Below are 23306 nucleotides of genomic sequence, written 5' to 3' on the forward strand. Positions count from 1 at the left end.
ATGGGCCCAAAAGAGATGGATGAAAAGGTCTGGTGTCATGCTGCATTGGGGGCATGGCATTTAGATGACGCACGCCCCCAAACCACACAGAAGCCGTGTTGTGGCCACCTAAGGCATCCTAAGCCCAGCTGCAAAAGGGGTAGATTTTATCTGCTCCTTGCTGAGGCCTGTTCAGGGCTGCAGCAGTGGCTGGCCTTGGGACTGCAATGTCTGGTCATTGCGGTCCTGCAGCGATCGGGGTGAGAACAGCCTCTGGCTGCTTCTTTTGCCCCGTCTCCTCAAGGCCCTAGTCACTAAGTCGAAATTAAGAGAATCTTAATCTTTTGATCAGACTGTCTTCACATCAGCATGTGGTCCATTTGCTCCCCAAAATTGCTGTCACCAGAGGATTCCAGAATGGGCAGGCAGATGCTACATTTAAAAAATGTTTTTTAAACATTACATTCCCTAAGTAGTTATGGTATACAGGATTTTCCTGTGGCAACCACATGCGGTAAGTAATAAGACAGCTGTTAAATGGGCAATTGAATTACTGTACGTCCTAATTCTGTACAGGGATTCCACCAAAGTTGGAAGAGATAATATTTTATTGTATTATTACTGAGAAAATCCAAGAGAAGGCATGAGAGAGGGAAATGGAAATTACTGTACAAGCATTTTCCTCTGGTGGTCCACAGTGTAGCTCATTTTACTGTCTGTCTAATACATTACTGTTTTGTTATAATGTTAATGACCACATTCAGTATTTTGTCTCCCCATGGCTTTCTTTTCCTGGCCATTCCTTCCTTTTTCCATTATGTGTCCGTCAACCTAATTCCCACGACGTTTATAATAAGATCTTATCAGGAGTATTCATAGAGTGAAAGGTTTTATTTTCTTTAAGCTAATCAAGAGAAGTATTCAGACAGAAAAATATCTCAGATTGTACTGAAATCAAGAGTCTGTTTTTAAAAAGCACTCAGAAGCAAACAATCAGATCTGGCAAGTCTGCAAGTCCAGTTTCTAGTTCCTTTGGTTAACAAATAGTTTCCTCCTGTATTCAATGCTATCTGTTACAAGCCTATTCATGCAAACACCTAAGCACTAAAATTGTTAATGGATGCTGTTGATTCACTGAATACTAAAATCCCATTGAAGTATTCAGTCCTCCCTGTACTCCCTCAACTCAGTTAATTCACACCCGGAAAAGACAATGAGATTCAGTCAAAATATGTCTTTTTAATCTTTTAAATGTCAGGCGACCAACTTCAATTTACAAAAGAAAATAAATAAACCTAAATCTTATGATAAGTAAGTTTCATCTCATTCCCAACTAAAACATTTTTAAAATAATAAACCTCTGTGTCTACACTGTTAGTGACCTCTGCCAGCTTTTCTCCTCAGTTTGGTTTAGGAACAATCTCTTCGTACCACTTCTGATTGTAACTACTGTATATGCACATTTTCTAAGTATATAGCCATAACTGTAAAAATGTGAATGTTACAAAAGCATGTGTTTGCAAATACTTGTACTGAATAAGCCTCCCACATAAAAAGATAGTTCTCATTAGAGAACCGTTACTGACTACAGCTGCTTGTTTACTACACTCTTGGTAGCTAACCTCGGAATAATGCAATAAATGGTCTTTACTTTCCCAAGTGCTCAGAAAAAGTTATGAAAAAACCTTCCACTTTTATGTAGGCCTGTTTCCTTTTTTTTCCTAGCAAGAATTTCCAGGCAAATAACAATTTTGTTTGAGAAAAGGGTGGGATAATTTACCATGTCAATCCAAAACTGAAATAACTAGAATTATGCTTATTGTGTAGTGCAGTCCAGTAACAATTGGTCCCTTCCATGTCAATGGGGTGGTAAATTCCTTTAAGGTTTTAGTCTTACCTTTAAAGGACTTGTCCAAGGTTCTGAACTCATTTGGAGGATATGGTTCAACTTCTTCAAAGTTCAGGCTAACATCTGGAATGGAGTCAGCACTCCACCAAGATGCATACACACTTGGACTAACACCCATTGTGTTCAGTTGGGTGTAGTACAGTGGAGCCTTGCCTTATGCGGTGATCCGTTCCGGACACCCCCGTATAAGGCAAATCCCACGTAAGCTCGAGCCCCATTCAATAGAATGGGGCTCATGCTCATGGTGGTGCAGTGTGTGCACTTAGCACACGTACATGGCTGCCACACGTGCCAATCATTTAATGGGGATGCGGCTTCTGTGTAAACAGGAAGCCGCATATGGTGCGTCTGCATATGGAATGGGTGCACTCTACTAATTGTGACAGAATTGCATCTTACATCTTCCAAACATAGCAGCTACAATCCAGATGTTTTATGTTTTAAATTCTACATTGTTTAATTGTATTTTAAGGGGTGGGTGGGTTGAAGGTTCGGACTGCATATTTTTAATCTTGTAAGCCGCCTCGATTGCATTTTATAGAGCGGCGGGATATAAATAAATTTTATTATTATATTATTATTATAGATATGGCCAGATTTTCACCAGCACTGAGGCTCATTAGACCATTCTGCATTTAGCAGATCTCATAAGAAATTCTTACATCACTGCACTTAGGGCGGCTACTAGTTTGAAAGGAGACGCTAAGGGCAGGTCCAGAGAATAAGAAATGTCCCTTTTGCTAGGTCTCAAAGACCACCTTAGACTATAAACTTAGACTGTAATAGAAAAAAACTGATGGTCACTCCAGCTGACATAGAATTTACAAGCCAAAAATTATGTGAATTGTCTAGAGTACCCATATACAAACCACACCATGTCCAGCCATAAATACAAATCATTTGACTGTATGTCTGAATTGTGATATATGCATTGAGGACTTTGCAATTTCACTCTAATCCCTCAACAATGATATGTGGATCTGGCTGGGGATGGCGACAGTCATACTTATGGTTCAAAGACTACAGAAAGGAAAGAAACATGTTTAGAACCCATTTTATTTATCTATCTACCTACACCTGAAAGAAACTTTGAACACAATAAAAATGTTTAAGTTAGTTTATAACCTCTGAAACTCAAGCCTTATAAGGAATTCTTGCACATACACAGACCTTGTCTGGCCCTTTGGAACCCATCCTCAATTTGACTACAGTCGGCCCTTCTTATACACGGATTTTTTATACACGGATTCAAGCATACACGGTTTGAAAATGTTCCAAAAAAGTATAAATTTACCTTGATGTTCCACTTTTTATTAGGGACACCATTTCGCTATGTCATTATACTTAATGGGACTTGAGCATACACAGATTTTGTTATACACGGGGGATCTTGGAACCAAACCCCAGCGTATAACAAGGATCCACTGTATAAACAATTATGCTCCCTAAGGCTTTTAACTGAAATTTAGAGCACTGGTTTTGTATGCTCATAAATGAAATGCATATGAACAGGTTGTTAACTTGTAACTGTGGTTCTTCAAGTGCTCACCTGTTCCCTCACACAAATGAGACCATGACCAGAAAGTGCTAGAGCTGAGTAGACTGATGGGAACCCCACCTTCTCCTCACAACTGCATATGTTCCAGCCCATAAAAGGTATTCTCTCCTCAGTTTTGTAGTCTGCTGAAGAGAACACAGCAATGACCTGAACAAGAGGGGTTGTCTGACGGCAGAGATGACCACTTGAGGAACCACAGTTACAGGTTCAACATCTTCGTAGTCTATATGACTTACACAAATGGGTGATTAAAAGGCTTACCCTTGGAGATGTAGTGGGTCACTGAAAAAGAGATGACAAAACTGCACATCTAAAATGGGCATTTGCTCTGGCCCTGGAGTCCAATCGATAATCCCTAATAAAAGTAGATGGCTGTGACTAGGTAGCTGCTTTACAATATTCCAGAATAGCAATATTATGCAGCAGAGAAGCAGAAGAGGTTATGGCTCCAGTGGAATGTACTTAGAGATTCTCAGGAACAGGCTTCTTCCCAGGTTCATAAACCAATGTAATAATCCCCACTACTCACTCAGAAATGTGTTGAGCAGAAATGGGAAAGACAATGCCTTGGTTAATATGGAAATCTGAAGCAACCTTTGGCAAAAAGGTGATGACAGGCCACAAGACAATTTATCTTTGTGAAAACAGAGAAATGGTTTATATCACTACTAAGTGCAGCCAGTTCACCTTGTCAAAGTCATGGTGACCAAGAATGTGACTTTAAGAGTCAGCACGTTTTTGTCAATGGAAGCAAAAGGTTTCAACAGTCATTACTGTTAAAGGTTTTAACAGCCATTACAGTTGAGAAAGAGCCAGAACAACAACAACAACAACAACAACATTTTCACCAAAGAGTGGAACATCAAACATATAATCAAAAACAGATGATAAAACACAATGCTAAAACACTAAAATACTAAAACAAGATGCTAATATACTAAAAGAAACTTTTTATCAGTCACTAGAGGTATCAGTAGTGGTATCCTATCAGTAGAGGTATCACTAGATGTTTCCTTATTAGCCAGAGGTAAAGTGAGCGGATACAAATGAGACAGACCTATGAGAAATCTCTTCATCATCAGGTTGGCAAACAATTTCACAGATGGTGAAGAAACAGGTGGTAGCCAATGATTTCAGATCTGTATACTTTTAGAGCAGAGAAGGAAAGACCTCTTTCCTGAAAATGTAAAACAGTGGAAAGACATCAACGGGTGTTGAGGTGGCAGAGCAGATTTCTGCAAAAGTACAGACATGTCTGTTTTTATAGGTATATAATCTCTTGGGAGATGGCTTCTTGATATGCTGGCCATGAAAGCCTTCAACTTCACATTGGCTTCCATGATACTTTGAGTACCTCCTACAAGTGAGGGGACAAAGTGATCTGATCCTCCAAGCTGTCAACTGTAGCAACTCAATGGCTGGATGAAACACATGGCCTTGGAAATGAAAGAGAAGGTTTGGTGACTTGGGCAATGTGATGTAACAGCCCTGGGATAAGCGAATTAACCTTGAGAGCCAAGGCTGATGAGCTGATAAGTAGCCACCAGGTTTGCATCGGAATTGTCCCTTCATAACTTTGTTATTACCTTCAAAAGGAGGGGGGAAGGAAAGAATCTATGAATCCTAGATCTATGGCTCTTCACAATTGTTGTAAAGGCTGACTAAAGAGTCTATTTGAAGCTGCTTGGGCCATCACTCAGAGGGACTCTTCCCAAACAGTTCAGTTTGAGCCACGAAGCATTATTTTGAACAGTGAGATATGTAAATGCAATTAGAACACAGCTGTGGGATGTTGGATTCACCAAGGCACAATGAGCATAAAGGCTGACAATCAGAAAGGGAGACTTTCCTCCTAGAATCAGAACAGGAGGAAAAAGAGGTAGAGACCATAAAAGGGAAGGGAAGGAGGGTAGAGCTGAAGCCCTGTGGCAAAGAGAACACCTTTTGTAAAAACACATACAGTTGAGAAAAATAGTAGAAGAAGAAAAAAATAAATGAAAAAGTAGATGAGAAGGCTACCCAGCAGTGAGAAGTAAACTATCAATAATACTTTCATGGTGAACAGAGAGAAAATGAGGGGACAGTAGCTTTAGCAGGCTAGACTATGTACAGTTATAGGGAGAGGTGGAGTTCCCACCAAGCTACTCAGCTCTAAAACTTTCTGGTCATACTCTCTGTCCAGACATAAAAAAGTCCATTTGTGTGAGGGACAGAGACCATGAAGGAGAACCTTCTAAACCTTAATGTAAAGCGGCAAAGATCTACCAACATTTAACATGTTCAGCATTAAAAGTAACAGGTGATTTTTATTTGTTTTGAGTTTTATCACTGTTAATATTTTACATATTGTGAAAGCATATCTAAAGCATATGCACGCTTCAATAAAGTTCACTGATCACTAAAGCACTAGTTGATCAATTAGCAAGCACCAATTTTAATCAGCATGATTAAAGCTTGGAAATCTAACTTGGTCCTGGTGTTTACTATGTAAAATATGGAAACAAAAATATTTGTTAATATTATTGATCTTGTATTTCCTTTGGCAATTCAAAAAGACACCAATATCAGGATCTTGATAATTATTTCAACTAGTTTTAATCAATAGACTAAAATGTAATAAATTGACATTCCAAACTAGAACCTGATAGCACTTGTGCACAAATGCCAAACATAGACAGTTATTTGTGATTTTAACAGGCTCAGTTAAATAAACCTGTCTGTGTGTGCAGTGTAACTTTATTAGAGGGGACTTGTGCAATGGGGTGAATTTAATTTTTATGAATAGAGATGTCTGTTTTCATGCATATCACCAACTTTCTTTCCTATAATGGGAAAAGCAAGTGAGAAAGGAAGTATGAGTAATTCATACTACCTCTATAATGCAGAGAGATGGGAATACATATGCATCCCATAAGGAAGTGACTAATCATACATGTTTCTCCTCTGGTTTGCTTTGTAGAATATTTGAAGCTAAATTCTGTATCTGCTAAATATGTAATTTAAAATGGATTAGAATGACACTGCAAAGTGTTCCATCAGCAATGCCCAACTCAAACTATTCCCATGACCTCAGACACCACTTTCCAATGAACTGTGTTCACAGTTTCAGACAGAAATAATCAGGCTCTAGTTCACACATGTATATATGTTGTTGTTGTTTACTTCCCTCAAATCAACTTCAACTTATGGGATCCCATGAAGAAGACATCGCCAAGACTCCCTGTCCTCAACCAATCTGCTCACTTTCTGCTGTAACCTCCTTGACTGAGTCTATCCATCTGGCATCCCATCTTCTTCCTCCATCTTCCTAGCGTTGTCTTTTCTAGTGAACTCTGCCTTCTCATTATGTGTCTGAAGTATGACAACCTCATTTAGTCATCTTGGTTTCCAGGAAGGAGGCTTGATTTGTTCTAGGGCCCATTTGTTTTTCCTTTTGGCTATCCACAGCTTCCTCAGCATTCTAATCCAGCACCACATCTTGAATGAGTTGGTTTTCTTTCTATCAGCTTTCTTCATTATCCAACTCTCACATCTGTACATGGTGACAGGAAATACTATGGCTTGGACAATCCTGACTTTAAATTCCATTTTTATATCTTTACACTTAAGGATCTTTTCTAGTTCTTTCATAACTGCCTTTCCTATTCCATCACTTGATTTCTCCACATCTGAGTGTCTAGAGGAGGGTGACCAAAATGGTGAAATGTCTGGAAACCATGCCCTATGAGGATCAATTTAGAAAGCTGGGTATGTTTAGTTTGAAGAAGAGAAGGTTAAGAGGTCATGTGATAACCCTGTTTAAATATTTGAAGGGATTCCACGTTGAGGATTGAGCAAGCTTGTTTTCTGCTGCTCCAGAGACCAGGACACAGAACAATGGATGCAAACTACAGGAAAAGAGATTCCACGTAAACATTAGGAAGAACTTCCTGACAGTAAGAGCTGTTCAACAGTGGAACATACTTCCTCGAAGTGTGATGGAGTCTCCTTCTTTGGAGGTTTTTAAACGGAGGGTAGACGGCCATCTGTCGAGGTTTTTTAATTGTGCTTCCTCCATGGCAGGAGGTTGGACTGGGTGGCCTTTGTGGTCTCTTCAAACTCTATGGTTCTATGGTAACTGACTATTGGTGCATGACTTGACTTATTTGTAAAGTATTGCATCCAAGATGGTATCTAGTTGTGCCTGTAGCGCTAGATCCAAGATGACCAAACTCATCATTTGATTTTTCATTCATCAAGTGATGAATGTGCATGTTGGAACAAGTCCCAAATGTTACTCAAATGGTGAGATATCACAGGAAAAATGTGTGAAACACAAGTGTAGCTACATGGGGGGAGGGCAAAACAAGGACTTTGCTTCACACAAGAATTCTGTCCCCCATGAAACTTTCTTTCAGCCCCCTAGCACAGGCTGAGATACTGCAAAGTTCACACCTGGAACTTTTATAGTTGTTGTGTTCACATTCCCTTGATAACTTTGTCTACCCCTTTTCATTGGAGGCCTAAACTTTATTTTCCAATATTCTATTGAAGTTTTTAAATTATTGTTATGCTAAAATTTTGCTAATAGAAGGAAAACTGCATTGCGGTAGAACATTCTTAAGGGAGGCAATGTCCTTATTTTACACACACATTCTAATCTCTGGACTCTGAAATAATAGTAAACTATTTTGATATTTTCTATTTTCTATGGAAGAATTCAAATAGCAAAATAACAACCTATTTTATAGTCATGGTTATAGTCATAAGCTTTGCTTTAAAAAGGTAATTAAAGATATGAGATTTGAGGCATGTCAACAGTGAGTATTTTTCCTCCAAGAAGTACTTCTCCACACTATGTATCATAACCGTTCTAGAGAATAGTTGTGACAATAGGAATCAGGAAATAATTAATAAAACTCTTTAAAGTCAAGCCTCCAAGTTTTTCAGAAGATGATGCTACACTTTGCAGCCCTTCCAAGTCTATTTCTCAGTTTTAGCTAGATGCCTTTTAGAATGATTTAACACAGGTATTAGATTTTGACCACAATTGAGATGAAGGCCCATTTGAGATGAATGAACAAAAGTAGTATTTTGACAGACTCATTTGTCAGGGCAGACAGATGGAAATGATCTCAGTGGACATGGTAAAATGAACTGTATCCTGGCCCTCCCATTGGATGTAAATAACTTCATGGATTATACATCATTCATTTTTCTGGCACATTAGAATTAAATATGAACCATCTAACATATTCCACATGCACACAGTAAACTATTCATTGCCTTCTGTTTGCATGGTGCAATTCTTCTGATTTCCATAGGTGCTGAAGTTCAGAACGATTGATCTCCAGCAACAATATGAGCTATTACGTTTGTCATTCAAAGTATCCTTGGGTGGCTTGGCCCTGAGTTAAGGGAATTAAGACTCATTTGCTTTAGGGGAAAAAACTGCTGCTGGAAGATGACCCTGACTACTTAGAGTGAAGGTTCATTCTGCTAACTTCCACTGTTGCATAGGACCAAAAACCTTCTCTGTTATGCTTTCCAGGCAAAGCATTCTCTGAAGATACCAGCCACAGATGGTGGTGAAATGTCAGAAAGAAACTTTGCTAGAACATGGCCACATAGCCCGAAAAACCCACAAAAAACCTTGTCTGTTGCTCTGTACCTTACTTCCTCCCTCCATTTATTCCATAGGACAGATAATTTTGTAAAATTTCTAGCTTCTGAAATAACACATTAACAAGAACTTACACAGTTTATTATGTTTTAACATCTGCCACTTACATATTTAAGCACAATATGTTACATTTCATGCACTACATCATGATTTGACTTAGTGTTAAAGTTAAGCAAATATCTGTGTTTATTTCTGCCACTTTTTTTAAAAATCTAAGGGAAGCTATTGAAGGTTAGATCTGACAAAAAGAAGGATAGGACCCTGTATCTTTTCCCTCACTAATGAAAAGTAGTTTTTTCCCCCCCATTGTACACTCTTTGGGCACATTTGCTCTCTGGAATGCATTTGTGAGCAGTAAAAAAGGAGGAAGGAAAAATGAATAGCCACTGTTCAAATACAGTACTAAGTTTCCACCAGACTAACTGATGCTTATGCTTTTCCTGCATCTATTTTATTTTAATATGCCAAACTCAATTGCATATTTAAAATACACCCAGGGACTGCTATGTTATTCATTACAGAAGATGTGTCAAGTCAGAAGATGTGTATCGTCATTATAGAAGATGTGTGAAATCAGCACTGCCTACAAGTTCAGCCCATGTTGATAGGCCCTAGCTGTTCAGCACAAAACTAAAACTTCAGCTAGTTCAAAGAGCTGCAGCCAAAGTACTAACTGGGGCAGTTTACAGGGATTATACTGCTCTGTTAAAACAGCTCCACTGGCTCCCACTTTGTTTCCTGGAACAATTCAAATTGCTGATTATGACCTATTAAGCCCTATATGGTTCAGGTCTTTATCTCCCTGTATGTATCGGCTCAAGGCCCTAAGATTATCAGGAGACGTTCTTCTCTCAGTCCCACCACCTTCACAAGCATGGTTGGTGAGGACCTAAAAGAGGACCTTCTCAGTGACTCCCCTAGACTCTGGAACTCTCTCCCTAGAGAGGCCAGAATGACAGCCTCCCTGCTGGCAGGCAAAACTCTTTTTATTCCAACAAGATTTTAATACTAAAAGTTTTTAAAGATCGGTCTATGGGATACTGTATTATTTTAAACTGTACTGTTTTAAATAGCCCTTTAACATTTTGAATTGCATCTTATTCTTTTAACTAAAGATTTGATGTGTTTTAATATTGTGAATAGTTTAATTCAATTGTAATGTTCAGTTTTTGTATGTTTTTAACTGTATTGCTCTTTTATGCTCTAAACCACCTGTAGTCCCAATTCTGGGAGGAAGGCAGGATACAAATTAAATATAAATATAATAGTTTTTTGTGGGTTTTTCGGACTATGTGGCCATGTTCTAGAAGAGTTTATTCCTAGGAATAAACTCTTCTAGAACATGGCCACATAGCTCGAAAAACCCACAAAAAGCTATGGGTGCCAGCCATGAAAGCCTTCGACTTCACATTATAAATGTTATATTACTCAGTTATAAATCATCCAGGAGGAACAACAGTTACAAAATTTAAAGCTCCTAACATATTCCTGCTTTTCCTGGATATTTCTGTGGAGATGACACAATGCTAAAATCATTTGCTTCTCTGGTCATAAAATACTTTAACTCAGGAAAAGCAATGTGATAAATGTGAACTTTCATGAAAAAATCCAATTCATAGACAGTTTCCAATAGTTATGGGGAGGCAGACAAGAGCATTGTTCTCCCAACGCTGCCCACATATTCTTTTCTTCCACTTTATGAAAAAAAAAAGTCTTATTTGAGATTTCCCCCTGTGTCCCAATGTGATTTTTTCTCAGAAGTATAACACTCATAAATCCCCAGCCTTTGAAAAAAAAAATCCTTTAAAAGAAAAAAGAACTTATTTGCTAATCCCCAAGTATGGGGAAGTTCAATGCAATCTCCCACAAGATCAGCTTTCCCTGACTGAGACTGCACTGTAAATCTGTATGTTCAAAACAAAGTCTTTATTTATAAACAGACCGGTTAAACTATTAGTATGTGGCTGCAGAAGTTTAAAAAACCTGCACTAGCCTCCAACAAGTCCCATCAGCTCTTGCAACAGAAAGAAAGACCCAAACTGCTTCTTCAACTTTTTCTGGAAAAGGTTTTTTCTTTCGGTAATGGAAAGTCTAGCTGATAAATTTCTCAGAAGAGAAAAAGCACAGGCCCACTAACCTACAGTGTTTTACATTGCGTCCCTTTAGTATTTGTTATCACTTAGAGATCATCTACTTAAGCAGAATAATTCACATTTACAGACCACAACAGGGTGATTAAGGCCCCATACAGACAGGCCAAAACAAAGCTGCTTCGGGTCACTTTGGAGGTATGCTGTTTAAATGATGCATGCATCCTAAGAGTCCGAAAGCTGTGCTCGAGTCCTTAGGACTGGATCGTGGCTTTGGCGCAACTTCCGGACTCTTGCTCGAAGCTATGTGTGATGTAAACTCTGACAGCTAAGAACTTTGTCGCACACCTTTTTTTCCCTGTTATGGGAACTGGAAGGGGACTCTCGGGGAATCTTCCTCAAAAGGGCCCCGTTCCGTCCCCCAGTGCCAAGCCATCCCCATTCAGTGCTGAGGGGCACCATTTTCCTCGGTCAGAAGACTTCCAACCAGAACATTTAACGCCCTTCAGCACTGAAAAGGAATGGCTTGGCGCCGGGGGATGGAATGGGGCCCCTCTGAGGACGATTCACTGTATGATAACATCCGTTTTTTGCAGGTCGAGCACGGCCCCGAGAGTCCCCTTCCACTTCCCATAACAGGGGGGGAAAGGTGTGCAATAATGTTCTAAAAGGTACACAGTGCCAAGACCATATCATCCCAAAAGACCTGAATAGTTGTCACTTCCTATCTGGGCCCAGCACAAGGTGTTGATTTTAAATTTTATAACCCTAAATGGCTTGGGCCCTGGTTATCTAAAAGACCATGTATCTTATTATAAACCTGTATAGATGTTATGGTTCTTCCTAGAAACAGCTTTACTCCATGCATCTGAGGAAGTAAACCATGTCTCTGAAACTTTATGCTACACTGTCTTTCGCTTAGTTAGTTTCAAAGTGCTAAAAGATCCCTTTTTATTCTGATTTTCCAGACTAACATGGCTGTGTCTGAATTCTACCTCCAGATCCTATGTGCATTTTAATCCTATCCTTATTTCATATCATATAGGAAGACTTTGTGTTCTTTTCTACATTGAAATCAATCACAATTATAATTTGTTTTAAATGCACATTTGTTTATGCATTTTGTACATTTCTGCCCATTGATATAAAATACATGTGCATTTTAGCTGTTAATTTTTTTTAAATGTGTGCATTTGTCTGTGCACATTGGGGTCAAGCAGACTGGCAGCTTGGAGTGGCCAGTCTGCCTTTGGCTGCTCCATCACTAGTCATTCCCCATTTGGCACAGGACCACAGTGGCCAGATGCTGTGGTCCCAAAACTGGCCACCACTGCTATCTGCAACAGACCACTGGAAAGGAGCACTTTTTTGCTCTCCTTTTGTGGCTAGGATTGGGCCACTTTAGGTGGCTGCAGTACAGCTTCAACCCAATCTGGGGGCATGCATCATCTGTACATCATGCCCCCGGATCAGCTCAAAGGTGGCACTTTTGGCCCATCTGTTTCAGGTCTAAGTGTTCTACTGAAACTTTATATGTGTGTTACAGCTGTGCAGTCATTGCGGTGATTCAAGGTTTCTTTTTGAAACAATTCTTGTGAGGAGACTAGTTTCATCTTGACTATCAAATCCAAACAAATCTATTCCTAGTTCCAGTTCTCATTACTTTTAGGAACATATTTTCAATCTGGCCTTTTAATTTTTTTAAATTGTATTGTTATGGTTTTAATTGTGTTTACAACTGAAATTGTTTGTTGTGCCTATTAGCTTTGGGTGCTACTATGGCAGTGAAAAGGTGGGATAAAAATGTCAATATAAATAATAAAATAAAATATCAAAAGATACTCCAAACTCAGCACCAAAAGAAAAGTGTGTGTATTATTTGATCATTCAAAGGTACAATATGTATTATCTAAGCATCAGTCTTTCATATAGTACCAGAAGAAATTTCTTTTCCTTGTGTGTATGTGTGTGCGCACAGCAAAACCTCTTGCCTAGTTTGAACAGTAGTACACTTAATCCACACTTTAAAGCTTCCACAAAATAACCTTGACTAGCATGAAAGAGTTTTCTGTGGGGAAAAATGTGGCTTCAATGTGCCTTATGCAATAACAGACTACATTTAAAACAGCAACAGCAAAATATCATTTCAGGAATTCAGCTTAAAGGCAGGAGAACTGCCCAACGTTTTACACAATAAGCAAAACAAGTCTTTTATGTCCACCCAGCTGCTTTGGAGGTCAAATTTACAAGTTACATACCATAACTTCAAACATATGGCTACATCTAATGATGGGGGGGAGGGAATCTTTATTTATGTTGAACATAAATCATTTGCTCACTTCATCAAACACAATCAAACCAAACTAAACCTAATAACCCCAAGACAAACTTGGATTAGCTTTAGCTTGCTGCTTCCAACAAAATTCCCATAAAATTCTACTTTATGGATACTCCCCAATAGATCTATCAACTGATAAAAAAAATTTGGCTGGTTAATCATTAATGTAACTGAACAAGTTCATGGTAGAGCAACAGCATAGTGCTAGGCAACTATTTATATATATCAAGAATTTGAAAAAGCTATTTTCAGGCCTGGACATTCTTAACACAAATACATCATTGTATTACATAAATACTCTTTTGTCACTATATTATATAAAATCCAGCTTTACCATCTTTTTTAGAGATCGGAAGAATCTATTGGATCCTTAATCCCTACTATGTGACCTAAATACTCTAAAGCATCAGATTCCATCTGATCTTGGAAGCTAAGCAGGATCAAACCTCATCAGTACTTGGATGGGAGTCTGCCAATGAATATCAGGTCCTGTAGGCTATATTTCAGAGGACAGAACTGCCAAAAGCATCTCTGAATATTCCTTGCCTAAGAAAACCCTATGAAATTCATGGGGTCACCATAAATCAATAGATGACTTGAAGGCACATATACATATACACCCACTAGTTTTCTGTATTATGAGATACCACATTGTAGCTGCAACAGAGGAACCATAAAGACTAGCCTGTGGACTTGAACCTCCAACCAAAATAAAACAATTGTCTTCTTGAATTTGGACTGAATTCACATGTTTTACCTCTACACCAACAAAACGTTCCTGATGCAAAAACATGGAGGCTACTTGAGGAATCCATTGTTCTCTGCCTACAAAGAGGCCTGTGACCTCACTGGAATAGAGACATACTGGATTGCAAAAGAGGGATCCCTGTTGAGATGCAAATTGACTTTAAATGTCTTGGACTTTGAAAATCTCCCTACTGCCACATGGCTAGAAGAAGGAGAAGCCTGCCTGCAAAATATATCCTCCCCACCACACCATCTTTACTAAGGGCTGAAACAACATGCAGGCATCTGACTAACATTTCCAATTGTTTGTTTTTTCCTCCTGTTTGGTTTGTAATATCTTGCCTGATGAAGCAGCCCATGGAGCTTCGAAAGCTTACAACAAGTATATTGTGCATTTCAGGTGGCCAATAAAGGTATCACTGATGGATTTTTGTTTGGATTAGATAAAAATCAGTACAAGCAAGAGGTTTCAAGCTGCCATGAAGATATCATTCCACTGTAATTGGTATGTCAACTGGACAAGTATTAAAGTTGAGGGAAGAAAAATGCAAGTGTTTCACAGTAAACAAGCTACTTTGTTAAATAATTATAGTATCAACAGAGCTATATTCCCAGGACCTCTATTAATCTGTTGGGAAAAAACCTAATACACACACAGTAGCAAATATCAGCATTTCTCTTATGCTAAACAGGCAGAAATAGCAATCAACAACCTATTTTCAGATTAAGAAAACATCACAGATTCAACCACTTTTTTTAGTTACATTCAGAAGATTTATCAACACTACAAACTACTGACCTTACCCTAAACCCATTTGTTTGCATGCCAAATGGCTTAGATTTTCTTCCCATCCATCAGCGCATACATGGTAATTGGTAGCTGACCTTTGAACAGTTAGGTACATCAAGGAGCTCCTGTTCTGAGACAGGGTTACTGTGAAGAATAAAAGTGAATGTAACTTTACCATGCCAATAAGCGATTAAAGGCTAGCTAAGATGTGAATGCATATCACTTGATTTCTCATCACTTGCAGATTTGAAAACCAGTATGTTGTCATTGAAAAGAACTGTGGGTAAACACAGACAATTTTACCATAATGATATTCCTGATGATAAATGTTGATACAATGAGTCTATAACCAAATTATCTCAGCATAAAGTTCATCACATTGGAGTAACTTGACCTCAATGACATTTTACATTCTGAGAAGATAAAGATAAGTACTTCCAGACAATCCAATATTTGGGTTGACTGAACAATATCCCAAAATATCCCATTATTTGGGAATTGTTGCCTAGGCACATACAGTCCGGTTCATTATCTAGACTGAATTTCCTTGCATATCTTCATGAAGACAATGAAGCAGAACTCAAGAGATGGTTACATCCATTTTCACAGATCCTACTGCTGCCATAACTCTCAGGTATCACATTACAATCAGTCAAATATTCTGGAATGTGACATATTTTAGGCAACCCCAGCTATTACAACATTCCAGCTTAATAAAAAGCTGGATTTACATTTATTATCCTTAACTGTTCCAAGAACAGGTAATCACACTGGTGTTGTTTCCACAGTGAGCTGTATTCTGGTGGCTGTAGAACATGTAAAGAATTAGGCCTGAAGAATGACTACTTTCTACACCTGGAAACTATTATGCCAGAATATTGGTGTCTCTAGGAATCTCTAGGCCTCCAGCTTGACTCTGTGGTCAATGATTGCCCAAAGTTGAACTGGAGGACCTAGATATTCCTAGACAGGTTTAAAAAACAGTGTTTTGTTATTTGTGGTTTTTCCACTTTCATGGGGATCCTGCACCCCTAACTTCAGCAAATGTGGAGGGCCCACTGCATTCTTATTGGTACAATTCTGTGCTTACACATTAAGAGGAGGATATATCTCAGTTCTTCTGCTTATCTGTTCTTGCTCTCTGAAGAGTAATCTCTTTTTTACTGATTTGCTTAAAGTCTCTACTTTGCAGTTTTAGCTTTACATCTGCAGAGACCTAATTTTTCTTTGCAGACTTTCAGAATCTACTAATTACCACTGATATTACTAAAAAGTACCTGGTGTTTTCCCCCTCTGAAAGCCCCACATTATGAATTCTAGACAGAAGTGTAAAGGCCAACACTTACCACAGTCCCATTCATCTGATTTATCAGCGCAGTCTATCTGTCCATCACACCATCCTTTACGAGGCACACAGTCATGGTTGGCACATGTAATCTCATCTTTTTTGCAAAATGCTGCCATGAAAAATGTAAATTACAAGAAAATAATTTAAGGATTAAAAATATGTCTTCGAGACAGACAGTGAAACTAAATACATTATTTGGAGAAATGGGTAGTACCTTCTGAACAAGAGAGTAGTGACAGCTAATAACTATTGAGCTTCCTTAGTTGAAGTAAATTTTGAGGTTTCCTCACACAACCGTTGTAAAGAAATCCTAGTTGCTAGTAATTCCACACTCTGGGAACTGTAGGAGTTCCTGGAATCTTTGGTGAATAAAAGTGCCACTATTTTCTTCATGTGTGTTTTTCTCCCAGTTTTTTTCCCACTCCTAGAGATTGATGATCTTCAGATTAGTTCATAAGGGAAAGAATATGATTTCTCTTACAAGTGTGGAGTATGGGGATGCTGAGCTACAACTGGCTAATTAAATATAATTTGGGCATTGAGGACTTTTGTGTTACACAAGGTCAGGCCATGAAGCCTACCTTTATTTCTTGCTTTGTATTTATGGTAGTCTTGTGTGAACTTGGTCCTGGGTCTTGTCCTGTTTGAAGCCCATCCTTTGGTGTATATATAAACGGGTGATTTAGTGATACAGTTTGAAACTGTTCCTTTTTCCTGATGGCACTCTTAAAAATCTACTCCCTTAGAAATATTTTTCTAATTTTATTACATGAGGCCTTGGTATGAAATCTATATTTTTATTGCTTGGTGCACTGGTAGTGGATAATGGTTTCTGCCTAAAGTTTAGGGAACAGTGGTTACAGTTACTGTTCTTAAATGACTCTCATGGATGTCCTGTACGCTCTCAGGGCTCCTTGGTAGAGAGTAGGAGAAGCTGTCATAGCTCTGTTCTTGTCACTAGACACAAAGCAGCAAGTCCCTCATTTTCCACCAATGTAGCAATAGCCATATTGGGAGGGGACATCTGCTGCTGAAAGTTGGCATTTGGAACATAAAAGAGGACAGATACCTTTGTCCTGCTTGACAGAGCTGTATGGTATCCCTTCCTGCTCCGTGATCTGTTACAAGTTTAAAGTTACAGGAGCACCATCCTGAATCCAATCTGGCAACCTTAGATAAGTAGCTTAATCAGGTTCTCTTTGTTTCTCTCTTTCTGCCTCCAGAGAATCTTTGACTACTATAAATGTTCACCTAACAGAGCCCAGAGTTGTTTCAATCTCTGATTTTATTTTTTTTTACATGATCAAAGAGCTAATCCAAGTGAACTGGCAATAAGAAATAAGAGAATTTTTATTGAGAGGGTGTGTTTCAAATTTGTCTGAACCTTGAAACAAACTTGGCTGCTTCAGGCAGATTCAGGAATCTTGACTGAAGCAGGGCTCCTCCAAATCACATTGGATCTAAACCTAAGCCTCATTAGTTATTATGGTACAGAAACCTTGACAATGTTTTGGTGAAGAACTTGACATAATTCTTCCCCATGCTCTTCTTGTAAGAAAAACAACATGGTAGTGGGAAATAAGAAAAGAGGATAGGTTGATGTAGAGTTGATAGCTCTAAACTCTTACTCCAGTGTTTCTGCCTTTACAGGTGTTTTATATTTCAGTCCATTAGTATTTAAGTTTGTTACAGATCAGTTTACAACATGCCATTTCATCTGAGAGAACATATGTCAATGAGCTATAGGCATCAATTTCTACACTAGTTGGAATTGTGGGTATGGGTTTTGTTCTAATTGCTTTCTTCATTATAATAAGCTCTGGTGCCCCAACAAACTACAACTCCCATGATTCCACAGGATGGAGCCATGACAATTAAAGCGGTGTCAGACTGCATTAATTCTGCAATGTGGCAGCAACCAGAGCAAGGTGGATGACTGGTGCAGGAGAAATGGCACAACAATTCATTTCATTCCCCTCTTAGATTTGTCATGGAAACAAATAAACAATTCTGTATTTTCTTATTTACATCTTCATGGTTATGGTTCCAACATTGTGGAATCCAAATCTGTTGCATAATTTCCCTCCCTAATGTGAATATCCCCTGAAGGATCAACGCAGACCTTCCTTAAACCATAGCATGCAATTCATCAAATAACCCACAATAGAGGCATTACAAGTGCATGAACCAAGGACACGTTTAGTGACATATAAAAACATAAGGGCTGGGGCAGAAGCAAAACCAAAATAAAATAAAATTTCAAAACAAAATGACAGTTTGAAGAAAGGCTTTGGAACAGCTTCATGGATGACTGCAAAATGAACAAACACCAAAAAGCACAGAATAGGATTTCTTCTGCTCTTTTTAGGGAACTGATTCCTCTAGAAGCAAAATAGCTGAAAAACTATTTGAATATTCACTTATATCAGCTTAATTAGTGTTCACACAGGCTGCTGAATTTATGGAGTCAGTATGCAGAGTAAAGAAGATTAATTGATTAGAATGCACTGTTTGTTTGTTTGTTTGTTTGTTTTATATCCTGCCTTTCTCCCAGTGTGGGACTCAAGACACCTTACAAAAAATGCTAAAACAAGAAAACATGAATAACTTGATAATAAAAAGTTGAAACACAATTAAACAAGTTTTGATATTAAAATGCTATTAATTTTTTAAAAGTATAAAGTCATTTTAAAGCATAACAATAAACTTAAAAATATACCACACACCATAAAAATGACTCCTTGAGTCATTTCTACACCATTTATATCCCAAGAGTATACAGGTTCAGTTTCACAGTTTAAGTTATAAAAATATCTGTAGCACATCAATCAATTAGTCTTCATTTTCTTAAGATTTCAAATTCTGTGACCAGAAAAACAAGTTCTGCAACTGGCACAAATTATATAAATGAAACCATTATGCATAAATAATTTTAAGAACTTAAGAAGAGCTACGATGAATAAAATCAAAAATCCATCTAGTCAAGTGCATCCTATCCTCAATGGTGGCCAACCTGAACCTCCCCAGAAGTTCATTTGAAGGGTCTGGAGGCAATAGCCCTCCCCTGCCATTTACCCATAAAACAGATTTCAAAGACATAAGAAGTTATTGCCTCTGGCTCTGGCTACTGGACTTGGGTCAAGAAGAACCAACAGCCAATGTCATGAGAAGAAAATACACAATACAGTACAGTATGCAATATAGACATTGTAATGTGAAACACTTACAGCAATTTTTTTCATCTGCATTGTCTGGGCAGTCTGAAAATCCATCACATATCATTGTATGTCTGATACACAGTTTGCTTGTCGGACATTCCCAAAGACCTCTTTCCTTGCATCCTAGGGACAAAAATTAAAGGCATTATAGATATTTTGTTTCAATGAGAAATCAATCAGATATGCAAAGAGATAGCCATAGAGGAAAGTAAAGCGAATTTTGTATTTTTAAGACTAAGAAATTTATTTAATCTGCAACACAGACCCCCCCAAGAGAAAATGACAATACACCACTAGTTTTCACCTACAGTTCACAGCCGAAACCAATTAAATGTATCAACAAGCTTCATGTTCTAATTGTAAAATAAAAAATATATGTAATGCTCTATACATTTTATTGTTAGCAGCATTGGCCGCTACAGTATAATGGAAAGGAATTAAGTGACATTCACCTCCTTTTATAAATCTAATAAATATGTTAATGAATTATTACAATGAATAGCTTAACAAGAGAGCATTGGGGAATATTAATAGAATAAAAATGCCTCCTGACCTTTGAACACAATAATATATAATCTTCTTTATTAAATTTGTGGATCATCAAGCAACATAGCACTTATATCCAGAAAGAAGTTTAATAGGAATGTGGTTACATTTAAAACACATACTGAAGTATTTTTAGTTTTGGAGTTAAAATATGTTCAATCCAACTACATTATTAACCAAATGTACATCTATTGGGGGGGGGGGAGGTTAAATGGAGCTCACTAAAAGTGTCATCCTAGCTATGTTTGATATAAATTAAGTCCCACTGTGATTACTCTCAGGTAACTATCAATGGCATGACATCCAAAGTCACAGCATTTAATTACACTGAATAATATATGCAAGACCATTGGATGTTCCATCTGCAGGCAATAACTAATATATACAAACAACCTAAATGAAAGGGTCAAAACACCAAGAGTGTGTGCCTTTATTGTTTGCTGTGGTTTTTAACATTTTAATTTTATTGTAATGTGCTGATTGTTTTAATATTGTTGACCACCCTGATAGTTTTTCAGCTGAAGAGCATCATACAAATTGCCTGAGGGAGAAAAACTGAAATGACAGGATTTGGAAATGTTCCATAAAACAATTAGCAAACGCAAAATTTTGGCCAAGTTTCATTGTAGTGGGCTGGATCTAGACTTGGTTATATTAAGTCTGGATTCACAAAAGTAATGTCATTTACATCCCAGGTCAACTCCCAGTATGACTAATTCTGAATTCTGTGCTCAGTTTATCAGGTTGGGATGGGAAAGTTTGGACATACATAGGTTGTTTGACTACAGTTACCATCATCCTTCACAGTAAGCAGTGTTGTCTAGGATTGATGTGAATTCCTACCTAACAACATTCAATTGATTGATATACAGTATTCTCATGCATTTTCTAGTTCTGTTGCAGATGGCAAAGGCATTGGCCATTTCCATAGATTATCTCTTCCTCTGTACTTCCATCACAAACACAATATTTCAAATATTTTCGCAAGGTTTGTGCTAATTCCAAAGGAAAGCACTCCACAGAGCAATTCGAATACTACATGAATTTACCACAGAAAGTAAAATGCTCAAAAATTGTCATAGTAGTACACAGTGTATTCCTTCTATCAAAAAATCATGTAGTGGGGCCTAAATTTAATGTACGTATCAGTACACCTTTTGAAATTTACATTACGCAGACTAACATGGTGATCGCTTTGAAATTGGAAATCTGTGACATTTGATTTTATATTTAGGAAGGGGTAGGTACAATAGAACTATTTGTTGGGGGCTTTACATTTTCATACCAGTAATCCAAACCCATCCTTACTTACTTGGTAGCTGTCATAGAATTTATTCTGGAGGAGAAGGAGAAATTAGTATTTCGTATAAGGGGAGGACAAAGTGAAGGAGGGGGAGGATGAGGGGAATAATATGGCATCAACAGATAACCATTGTACACAGTAAAAATGGAGAAATGCCAGATTTCTGACAATGATATGCACCTTCCCAGAGGCTCATCATTATTCAGTGAGCATAGCCTCTGTCTCTTCCAAGTGTCTTTAATCAGCTGGACTGGTTTTTATAATAAATTCAAGATGAATTCTTGTATAACTGTGTCAGTCTTTTGATATTAAATTTTTAGCTTGTCATATGGAGGAAATTAAGGCATTTCACAGTGCTATAACGTATTTATCTTTCTACAGATTGCTTTCTTAAAGCAGCTCATTTCAGCAATAAGATGTCAGAACTTGTTTAATCATATTACTGGCAATTATGTGAAAGAATAAAAGTAATCTTTCACTGGCCCTCTCATTAGAGTATTAACAATGCTAACCACAAGAGAAAGTTATAACTGGTATAATCCAAACATATTGCTGTTGTTGTATGCCTTCAAGTTGTTTCCAACTTATGGCAACCCTAATGTGAACCTATTTGGCAAGTATCTTCAGAGGGAGTATGCCGTTGCTGTCCTCTGAGGCTGAGTATTGATTTGCCCAAGGTCACCCAGTGGATTTACCTGGCTGAACCAGGATTTGAACCCTGATCTCCACAGTCCTAGTACAGTGCTTAAAACACTACACAATTCTGGCTCTCAGTCCAAATATATCCTGATTATTACTTATGTAATATGTAAATATAGTGTGTGTGTGTGTGTGTGTGTGTGTGTGTGTGTGTGTGTGTGTGTAGGAATTATACAAGTTCATACACAGGGAAACTGAACAGCTGAATTTCATACACAGTTGGCCCTTTGCTTTCCATCCACAGATTGAAGCATCCATGGGTGGCTCCACCCCATTCTCCCAATGGCATTGTGTGCACATGGCTATGCCAATGCAGCCACATGCATGCTGCTATTGAATGGGATTATAGGTCCCATGGTTTTTGGCATCCACAGGGGGTCTGGAACAGAACCCCCACAGATATGAAGGGCCAACTGTACTCTTTGGTTTGTAGTACCAACAAGTTATTGAAAATATTATTAAGTTAAAGAATAGCTTAGCATCAGTGTCAATATTAATATTATACCTAATCAGTCAATTCTTCACATTACTGTATAGATCAATGTGTAAGTGTAACACATTTTTGAAATATTTGAACTGTGTTCTTTTCCTCCACTACTCAAGACAATATAATTATGAATTATAATATCCCATTGTTGTAAGAGCCAGCAGGTTTAAATGATCTGTGATAACCCTTATCACTACAAACCTGACTAATGTTGATTAGAATGGGATAGAAAAATCCAAAAAATGGATGCTGGCATTGTTAAAAAAAACTAGTACAGGTTGAATATCTATTATCCAAAATGGTTGGGACTAGAAGTGTTCCATATTTCAAATACTAAATTTATGTTTCATATATGCCTTATACACATTGCATGAAAGTAATTTTATACAATATTTTTAATAATTTTGTGCATGAAATAAAATAAATTTAACTATCAGAAAGCAAAGGTGTCACTGTCTCAGCCTCCCATGGGAAAAGGACAGGTTGCATCTTGTACCTGAAGTTTTCCATCTGTGCACTCACACAAGTGGGTTTTCCTGCACCTATGCAGTGCATCTTTGAAACCTTCCATAAAGAATGGGGTATTTAAGATCTCAGATTTGTGGGAGTTTGGCAGAAATATATGGACAAAT

The 23306-nt window shown here is 37.9% G+C and overlaps 1 protein-coding gene across 1 annotated transcript in view; it reads right to left on the bottom strand.

Annotated features, from left to right (window-relative positions):
* CORIN (corin, serine peptidase) overlaps positions 1–23306 on the bottom strand; it is a 170568-nt gene that overhangs the window by 15349 nt on the left and 131913 nt on the right. The window contains exons 13-15 of the mRNA XM_042470554.1: positions 19649–19762; positions 16420–16530; positions 15088–15217 (exon numbers count right to left, since the gene is read on the bottom strand). Of these exons, the coding sequence (XP_042326488.1) occupies positions 15088–15217; positions 16420–16530; positions 19649–19762 (355 nt within the window). The remainder of the gene's footprint in view (positions 1–15087; positions 15218–16419; positions 16531–19648; positions 19763–23306) is intronic.

This window comes from Sceloporus undulatus, chromosome 5, assembly GCF_019175285.1.
Source record: "Sceloporus undulatus isolate JIND9_A2432 ecotype Alabama chromosome 5, SceUnd_v1.1, whole genome shotgun sequence".
Lineage (NCBI taxonomy): Eukaryota > Metazoa > Chordata > Lepidosauria > Squamata > Phrynosomatidae > Sceloporus > Sceloporus undulatus.